The sequence below is a fragment of the Sapajus apella genome, unplaced genomic scaffold (genome assembly GCF_009761245.1).
Source record: "Sapajus apella isolate SASKATOON/1434 unplaced genomic scaffold, GSC_monkey_1.0 scaffold24, whole genome shotgun sequence".
In the NCBI taxonomy this organism is placed as follows: Eukaryota; Metazoa; Chordata; class Mammalia; order Primates; family Cebidae; genus Sapajus; species Sapajus apella.
In genome coordinates, this window is record NW_022436964.1 from 12055142 (window position 1) to 12064873 (window position 9732).

The window sequence follows — 9732 nt, forward strand, 5'->3', positions numbered from 1 at the left end:
TTTTTTTTTTTTTTTTTTTTTTTTTTTTTTTTTTTTTTTTTGAGACAGTTTCGCTCTTATTACCCAGGCTGGAGTGCAATGGCGCGATCTCGGCTCACCGCAACCTCTGTCTCCTGGGTTCAGGCAATTCTCCTGCCTCAGCCCCCTGAGTCGCTGGGATTACAGGCATGCGCCACCATGCCCAGCTAATTTTTTTCTGTATTTTTAGTAGAGATGGGGTTTCACCATGTTGACCAGGATGGTCTCGATCTCTTGACCTCGTGATCCACCCGCCTCGGCCTCCCAATGTGCTGGGATTACAGGCTTGAGCCACCGTGCCCGGCCTGTATTTTTTTTTCTTACTTCGAAATTCAACTTAAGAATGCTAAGGTTATTAACAGTCTACCTGAAGCCAAATTTGGGGAACTTAATAAACAAGTCACTGGCTGCAAGATGTTCCAAGAGAATTCAGGCAATAACCTGAAATATATACTCAGGCGATAACCTCAAATGACTCTCAAGAGTTAAATTACAATTTTTCCTAAACATAGAAAGACAGAATTGATCAGTTGAGAACAAAGTCCTCAAAGAGCCAAAAATGGTATTATGCGGACCTCAATGTGTTTTGTGATGATACAGAGGATGCAAACCTTGATTTTTGCATCTCTGATCATATTGTTGGCCCTGGAATCAGTTAAAAGACAGAAATTTCTCCCTTTGTGTAATTGTACTCAGTTCACTTAGGTTAACATAGGTCCTTTAAGACTTTGCTAGTATGCCAGTTTAGACTTAATTGGCTCTCGACACCTCACACAATATTTTTCCCCCTGTCCTACAGAAAAGGGGAGCAAGGAAGTATAAACGAATAGTCATATAGTGAGAACACAAATGAACTTTTTTTCTTTGACATTTACCAGACCTGTTCACCAAACAATTCTTCTGTGCCTGCTTAATTAGTGCCAGTCTCTATCTTGGATACAGAGAGGAAATCAGATGTAATGTACCTTACTAGTGCCTTTCTTTTTAAATACAGTGTGGACCCTGGACAAGAAGTATGGGTTGGTATCATTTGCAAGTTTATTAGCAATGCCAACTCAGGATTCACTTGAGACCTACTAAATCAGAATCGGTATATGAATAAAGTCCCAGGTGATTTGTACATTGAAGATTTTAGAAGTTACACAAACAGTAACTCAAAGACTTAGTAAGATGGAGAGAAATGCAAAGAGATGTTTGGAGCTTATGTCTTAGATATAGTATAGGCATAGGAATCCTAAAGAGCAGGACAAATTTCAGTCTGAATATGGCAGAATCATGCTTATCACTCCCCTGAGAGTTTCAAGTGCCTAAGTGACCCAAAGTACAATGGAAAGCCTGTTGGTGAAAGTTGACTGATCTAACTCTGAGATAAAATACTTATTAAAATATTATCTTTTAATGGATTTCAGACAACTGAGGCTAAGCCCTTTAATTACTTTAAGGAACATGCTCAGTGAAGCTTTTAAAAGGTATTTTCAAAAGCTTAATTGCCCAAGAAAATAATCAGTGTAAGAGTATTAGGTTACCCAGCAGAAAATGATGTCTTCTACATACCTGTCTACATCACAAGAAGGGAGGGGTAAAAAGGGATCAAGATCTTATTCCTCAGTAAGCCTACATGTGCATGAGCGTTATGATTTTAAGACTACTCTTATATACATGTAATTTGAGCCTCTCGTCAAAACAATATAGAGAATAACTGAGCCCAGTCTTTTTAGTCATCTCTTCAACAAGGGGTAAATCATAGTCAGTTTCTAAAACTGGTGGGAGGTCCCCATAAACCTGATAACAAGGTCCCAGAGTCTAAACTGATTGACTTGGGTTAATTCCTGATCATTTGGGTTGAACATAAGAGTTACACAAGCAAATGTTAGGGGATAGAGGAGGTTGTATAAAAAAGAAAAACCAACAACTGCAAAAAGCCCAAGAGCCTGAATTTAGACCAATCCTTCCTCTTCCTCCTCTTAAAACAATTTAAAAAAATACTTTAAACCACAAAGGTCGGGTTTTTGTTTTGCCAGGAATCAAAAGATTTTGCTAAAACTAAGGCTGCAAAATATTTTGTTTCAGGCATATTAGGGCCCCTTAGATGAAAAATGAAACCATGATCAATTTCTATCTCCTTACCACTTCTATGACAATCGCACATGGTAAATACAAGCTCTACTCTAGCACTGCAGTAAAACTGTCAACTAGATTTAGAGCTTGGAGTGATCATATAGTACTACTTCTCCTCTTGTCCTATGTACATCTTACTTAAATTTAAACTATAAATGACAAAATTCTTATTGGGTTGATTTGTGTTTTGAGTAGTTTTAGAGCTTTTTGTTTTCATTTTCCCAAGATGATCTTGTTGCATCTGCTGTTAGAGTTTTTCAACTGACAGTACATGATTATCTAAAATGAAAGTTTTAAAGAAAATTTTCTCCACAAGGGAATCTGTGTAAGACCAGAAATCTTATGATTCGCTAGCTACTATAGGAAACGCTCTGTACACAGGAAATATTTTCCATTGTCCCTGGCCAGTAAAACAAGATAAAACTTGTACCAAACATGAACTACGATATATTTACACTGCTGTGCTAAATGGTGTTTGTGGGTATTTTTTTCCTTCTCTCTAGGGGAGAGTACGGTTTCCATGAATACACAGAGGTCAAAACAGTCACAGTGAAAATCTCTCAGAAGAACTCATAAAGAAAACACAAGAGTGGAGAGAAACTCTTCAATAGCTAAGCTTCTCCTACAGTCACTAATATAGTAGATTTTAAAGATAAACTTCTTCTTTTCTTGATTTCTTAAAAGCTAAATTATATTAGTATTAATACTACCCATAGAAAACTTGATTTGTAGCTTGTTCTGAAAGAATTATTTGCTTTCTGAAATGTGATCCCCAAATCCTACCTAAACAAAAAAGACAAATTTGGATGTATGATCTCTCTAGCTTTGTCAAAGTTATGTGATTTTCTTTGTAGCTACCTTTCCAGGATAATCATTTTATAGAAAGGGAACAGGTGCATTTAGCTTCTTTCCCTTAGTGACTCCTTGAAGTACTTAACATACATATTAACTGCAGAGTAATTGCTCTGTTCCCAGTAGTTACAAAGTCCTTCCAGTGTTTTGAAAGCTTTCCTAGGATGTAATGTCTGCTTGTCAAATGAAATAATCCCTGTAATATGTAGCTGTAAACTGAACATAAAGCTTAATAAAAACAACCTTGCATGATTCTTGTTACTTGAATTTTTTTTAAATACAAGTTTTGGTTACAGTGATTTCTTCTTGTTGTCACTTAAAAACAGTATTAAACTGAGCATAAAGTAAATTAGACATTTGCAAGTAAAAGTCTAATCTACCCATTCTCAAATGGGTAAAGAAACATGTTTTATTTTCCAGAAGAATTCTTGAAATCAACAGATTTCATTTGAAATACATGGCCTCATTCCTTCAGTAAGCAATTATTGAGTTCCTACAAAGTTTGGGGTATGTGTTTAAGTGTTGTAAAAAAAAAATAGGTGAATAATGAATTGCCTATTATCTGAGGCTCTTTAATTTAGTGATTGATAAGGACACAATCCCTACCCCACAAAAAGGAGGGGTCGTTAAAAAAAATGAAGATTTTAGAAACTTGCAGTGACTTGAGGAAGAGGTCATTAAGGGAATCGGGAATGGCCTCGTAGGAAATTTGATGGAACAGAAACCTTAATGATGAGCAAATTTGCAATGAAAAAGGAAAGAGGATCTACAAAATGTATTGGGACATGTTGCATTGAAAAAACATTTGGAAAAATTCTATACAACATATTTTCCCCTCTTGAAATTTCAAATTGTACATCAGCAGCATATGATAAGTTCTGAGAAGTCCTGCAATCTTTTTAGTTTTAATAGAGCCTTTTTTTTCCCAAATTAGCAGATACCTTGCCTTCCCTCCCTCACTCCTCAGTTACCACCAATTAGCATTAAGAAACCCATGTTAGACTGAATACAGTGGCTCACTCCTGTAATCCCAGCACTTTGGGAGGCCACAGCAAGTAGATCACTTGAGCCCATGAGTTTGAAACCAGCCTGGGCAACAGGGGCAAAAACCCATCTAAACACACACACACACACACGCACGCACGCACGCACAGGAGCACATACCTGTGGTCCAGCTACTTGGGAGGCTGAAGTAGGAGGATGGCTTGAGTCCAGGAGGTCGAGGCTGCAGTGAGCCATGATCATACCACTGCACTCTAGCCTGCGTGACAATGGGACTCTCTAAAAAAAAAAGGAAAAAAAAGACACCCTAGTTATCCTATGTGATGAGGGAACACTTAGAGTTCTAAGGAGAGATGGGACTCAAAATAGAGGAGCTGAAAAAAATGTCCTCTGCATCAAACTCCACCAAGCTTACACATTTGCCCCTCATAACAAAGAGTTGCTGCTTGTGTTCTCATTTTTCTGTTGTATACAGAAAATGAGTTATATACACGAAATAACTTAGGCCCAAATGAAGTGAACATTTGTAACTATACACATTCTAAAATTTTCTTATTTTAGCAACTTCTTAGAATAACATTTTTTCAGATTTTATGTAAGTTTATCATTTTACATTAACAGACACTTCAGTGCCTCTGTTATTAGGAAACTCCTAGCTGCTGCAGTCAAGTGCAACAATATAAGAACAAAGGAAGTTCATTGGCTTCTTATATAGGAAATAATTTAACACCCATTTCCAGAGTTTCTCAAACTTATGTTGGCCTATAAAATTCGCAATTTGGACTACCTCATAAAATTTGGGACATATTTACCCTTTTGAAAGCTGAAGAAACCAATGTCTTGGGGAGAACTGAAAGGCCTTTGGACAACGAGAAGGAAAACTATCCAAACACAGAAGGAGTTGTGTTTTCCTAAAGCCAGACAGTGTCTACATTTTAAAAGATGTGTTTAAAAACAAGTGTAAATAAATTAATAGGTAGACAAGTTAATATTGTAATGGCATCCAACCAGAACATTTTTAAATGTGTAACAAAGAAGGCTGAGGACAGAACAAGACAAAAGCCAGAAGCAAGTTTAAATATTTGAAAATTAAATCTTCGTTGTATAAATAAGACATTACAGGATTAAACAGAAAATATCTGTTTTATATTGGCTGGTTCTGAGCCTCTAGACATTATTTGTATTATATTTCATTATTTGTATTAAAGCCATACTGTTAGTAATTCTTAAAACCTTGAAAAGTTAAAAGGTATCTTATCAGGTCATGTGCTACAGGAATTCCGGTAAGAAATTTCATCTTGAAAAATTCAGTTTTGCAGTCATAACTATGATCTCATTGTCCTCAATGTCCAAATGATAGTTGGGTATTCCTGGAGATGAAAATACTCTAAGTGACATAAGTTGGAATTTCACTTTTCAGGCAGACAATGTCAGGTATCAGATACTCATTCACGAATATCTAATCTAGTTGAGTTTTCTTCTTTTTTTTTTTTTTTTTGGTCTTCTTCTGTTGTTATTTTCTAAGGGTATGTACTTCTGGCTTCGTTAGATACACACGTCTGGCTTTATTTTGAAACAGCCAAGAAGAAATGGAGGGCAGGGTAAACGTTTTTCTTAAATTCTTGTGAACCAACCCAGAAAGTAGAGAATTTTAGCCATTTCTTCACAGAATTCAGGAGATAGCATTGAACTCAAAACACTGTTTCTCTGGGTAATGCATGTAATGTTTTGAGTGTCTAATTTCACTTGAACATTTAGAAGTGCAATTCTACAAATGTACCATCAGCTAAACACTAAGCTCTCCTGGCTTTTTCAGAGAATGCCACATGACCAGGTTACATTTTCACATGAAATACGTTTCCTATTAGAGTTTCATTTACTGATTTATCCTGGGATTTTTTTTAATTTTTATTTTAAGTTCCAAGATACATGTGCAGAACGTGAAATACCATTTGACGCAACAATCCCATTACTGGGTATATACCCAAAGGAATATAAATCATTCTATTATAAAGATACATGCACACGTATATCCACTGCATTACTATTCACAATAGTAAAGACATTGAGTCAACCCAACTGCTCATCAATGATAGACTAGGTTAAAAAAAAAAATGTTACACATACACCATAGAATACTATGCAGCCATAAAAAGGAACAAGATCATGTCCTTTGCAAGGAAATGGATGGAGTTGGAAGCCATTATTCTCAGCAAACTAACAAAAAAACCAGAATACCTTGAGATTTTTTAACATTCTCTGGAGATGTGTTTGAGCTTTTCCAGTCTGATGAAATCATATATGGAAAGGGAATCTGAAGATGATAACTAAATTTTCTAGATACCAAGATTTACTTACTGCCAGGAATGTGGGAAAGCTTTCTGTTGTAGGACACAAGGACTGTGGCTTCCTGGAGGATATCCTGAGTCAAGACACAAATGCCCACATAAGAAGCAAGGAAAGATCTAAAATCGACACCCTATCATCAAAATTGAAAGAGCTAGAGGAGCAAGATCAAAAAAAACTCAAAACCTAGCAGAAGACAAGAAATTACTAAGATCAGAGCAGAACCGAAGGAGATAGAGACACAAAAAACCCTTCAAAAAAAAAATCAATAAATCCCAGAGCTGGTTTTTCAAAAAGATCAACAAAATAGACAAACCACTAGCCAGATTAATAAAAAAGAAAAGAGAGAATAACCAAATTGATGCAATAAAAAATGATCAAGGGGATATCACCACAGATTCCACATAAATTCAAACCATCATCAGAGATTATTACAAACAATGCTATGCACATAAACTAGTAAACCTGGAAGAAATGGATAAATTCCTGGACACTTGCCTCCTCACAAGTCTAAACCAGGAAGAAGTCAAAACCCTGAATAGACCAATAACAAGGTCTGAAGTTGAGGCAGCAATTAAGAGCCTACCACCCAAAAAAAGCCCAGGTCCAGATTGGTTCACAGCCAAATTCTACCAGACATACAAAGAGGAGCTGGTACCATTCCTTCTGAAACTATTCCAAACAATCCAAAAAGAGGTAATCCTTCCCAAATCATTTTATGAGACCAACATCTTCCTGATACCAAAACCTGACAGAGACTCAGCAAGAAAAGAAAACTTCAGGCCAATATCCATGACGAACATAGATGCAAAAATCTTCAATAAAATACTGGCAAACCGATTGCAACGGCACATCAAAAAGCTTATCCACCATGATCAAGTAGGCTTTATCCCGGGGATGCAAGGCTGGTTCAACATAAGCAAGTCTATAAACGTAATTCACCACATAAACAGAACCAAAAACAAAAACCACATGATTATCTCAACTGATGCAGAGAAGGCCTTTGACAAAATTCAACAGCCCTTTAATGCTAAAAACCCTCAATAAACTAGATATTGATGAAACGTATCTCAAAATAATAAAAGCTATTTAATGACAAACCAACAGCCAATATCATACTGAATGGGCAAAAACTGGAAGCATTCCCTTTGAAATCTGGCACTAGACAAGGATGCCCTCTCTCACCACTCCTATTCAATATAGTATTGGAAGTTCTAGCCAGAGCAATCAGGCAAGGAAAAGAAAAAACGGGTATTCAAATAGGAAAGGAGGAAGTCAAATTGTCTCTATTTGCAGATGACAGGATTGTATATCTAGAAGACCCCATCATCTCAGCCCAAAATCTCCTGAAACAGTTGATAAGCAACTTCAGCAAAGTCTCAGGATACAAAATCAATGTGCAAAAATCACAAGCATTCCTATACACCAATAACAGATGTAAAGAGAGCCAAATCAAGAACAAACTGCCATTCACAATTGCTACAAAGAGAATAAAATCCCTAGGAATACAACTAACAAAGGATGTAAAGGACCTCTTCAAGGAGAACTACAAACCACTGCTCAACGAAATAAGAGAAGATACAAACAGATGAAGAAACATTCCATGTTCATGGTTAGGAAGAATCAATATCATGAAAATGGCCATACTGCCCAAAATAATTTACAGACTCAACACTATCCCCATCAAGCTACCAATGACCTTCTTCGCAGAACTGGAAAAAATCACCTTAAACTTCATATGGAACCAAAAGAGAGCCCGCATAGCCAAGTCAGTTCTAAGCAAAAAGAACAAAGCTGAAGGCATCACACTACTGGACTTCAAACTATACTACGAGGCTACAGTAATCAAAACAGCATGGTACTGGTACCAAAACAGAGATATAGACCAATGGAATAGAACAGAGGCCTTGGAGGCAACACCACGCATCTACAACCATCTGATCTTTGACAAACCTGAAAAAAAAACAAGCAATGGGGAAAGGAGTCCCTGTTTAATAAATGGTGTTGGGAAAACTGGCTAGCCATGTGCAAAAAGCAGAAACTGGACCCCTTCCTGACACCTTACACTAAAATTAACTCCAGATGGATTAAAGACTTAAACATAAGACCTAACACCATAAAAATCCTAGAAGAAAACCTAGGCAAAACCATTCAGGACATAGGCATAGGCAAGGACTTCATGACCGAAACACTAAAAGCATTGGCAACAAAAGCCAAAATAGACAAATAGGACCTAATCAAACTCCACAGCTTCTGCACAGCAAAAGAAACAGTCATTAGAGTGAATCGGCAACCAACAGAATGGGAAAAAATTTTGCAATCTACCCATCTGACAAAGGGCTGATATCTATAATCCACAAAGAACTAAAACAGATTTACAAGAAAAGAACAAACAAGCCCATTCAAAAGTGGGTGAAGGATATGAAGACACTTTACAAAAGAAGACATACATGAGGCCAACAAACATATGAAAAAATGCTCATTATCATTGGTCATTAGAGAAATGCAAATCAAAACCACATTGAGATACCATCTCACATTAGTTAGAATGGCGATCATTAAAAAATCTGGAGACAACAGATGCTGGAGAGGATGTGGAGATATAGGAACACGTTTATTCTGTTGGTGGGAGTGTAAATTAGTTCAACCGTTGTGGAAGACAGTGTGGTGATTCTTCAAGGACCTAGAAATAGAAATTCCATTTGACCCAGCAATCCCATTACTGGGTATATATCCAAAGGATTATAAATCGTTCTACTATAAGGACACATGCACACGAATGTTCATTGCAGCACTGTTTACAGTAGCAAAGACCTGGAACCAACCCAAATGCCCATCGATGATAGACTGGACAGGGAAAATGTGGCACATATATACCATGGAATATTATGCAGACATCAAAAATGATAAGTTCATGTCCTTTGTAGGGACATGGATGAACCTAGAAACCATCATTCTCAGCAAACTGACACAAGAACAGAAAATCAAACACCGCATGTTCTCACTAATGCAGTGGGTGTTGGACAATGAGAACACATGGACACAGGGAGGGGAGCATCATACCCTGGGATCTGTCAGGGGGAAATAGGGGAGGGACAGCAGTGGGTGGGGAGTCAGGGAGAGATAGCATGAGGAGAAATGCCAGATATTGGTGATGGGGAGGAAGGCAGCAAATCACACTGCCATGTGTGTACCTATGCAACAATTTTGCATATTCTTCACATGTACCCCAAAACCTAAAATGCAATTAAAAAAAAAAAAAAGACACGAGTGAGAGAAAACACTTTCCATTCTGATATTCTGTGGAAGAGCAGAGGTGGTCTTTCTCAGAAGACCAAACCACAGAAATCTCTGGGAGGGCTTGAGACAAGTCAAAATCATGTCTCTTAATTGGCC

At 37.2% G+C, this 9732-nt stretch overlaps 1 protein-coding gene across 3 annotated transcripts in view; it reads left to right on the forward strand.

The window, feature by feature from the left end:
- The window catches only part of ALDH1A1 (aldehyde dehydrogenase 1 family member A1), a 171377-nt gene extending 168137 nt beyond the window's left edge, over window positions 1-3240 (forward strand). For all 3 annotated transcript variants that reach the window (XM_032290918.1, XM_032290919.1, XM_032290920.1), the window contains one exon: window positions 2640-3240. In XM_032290918.1, coding sequence (XP_032146809.1) covers window positions 2640-2712 — 73 coding nt within the window. In that variant the 3' untranslated portion in view covers window positions 2713-3240. The remainder of the gene's footprint in view (window positions 1-2639) is intronic.
- The last annotated feature ends 6492 nt before the right edge of the window (window positions 3241-9732 follow it).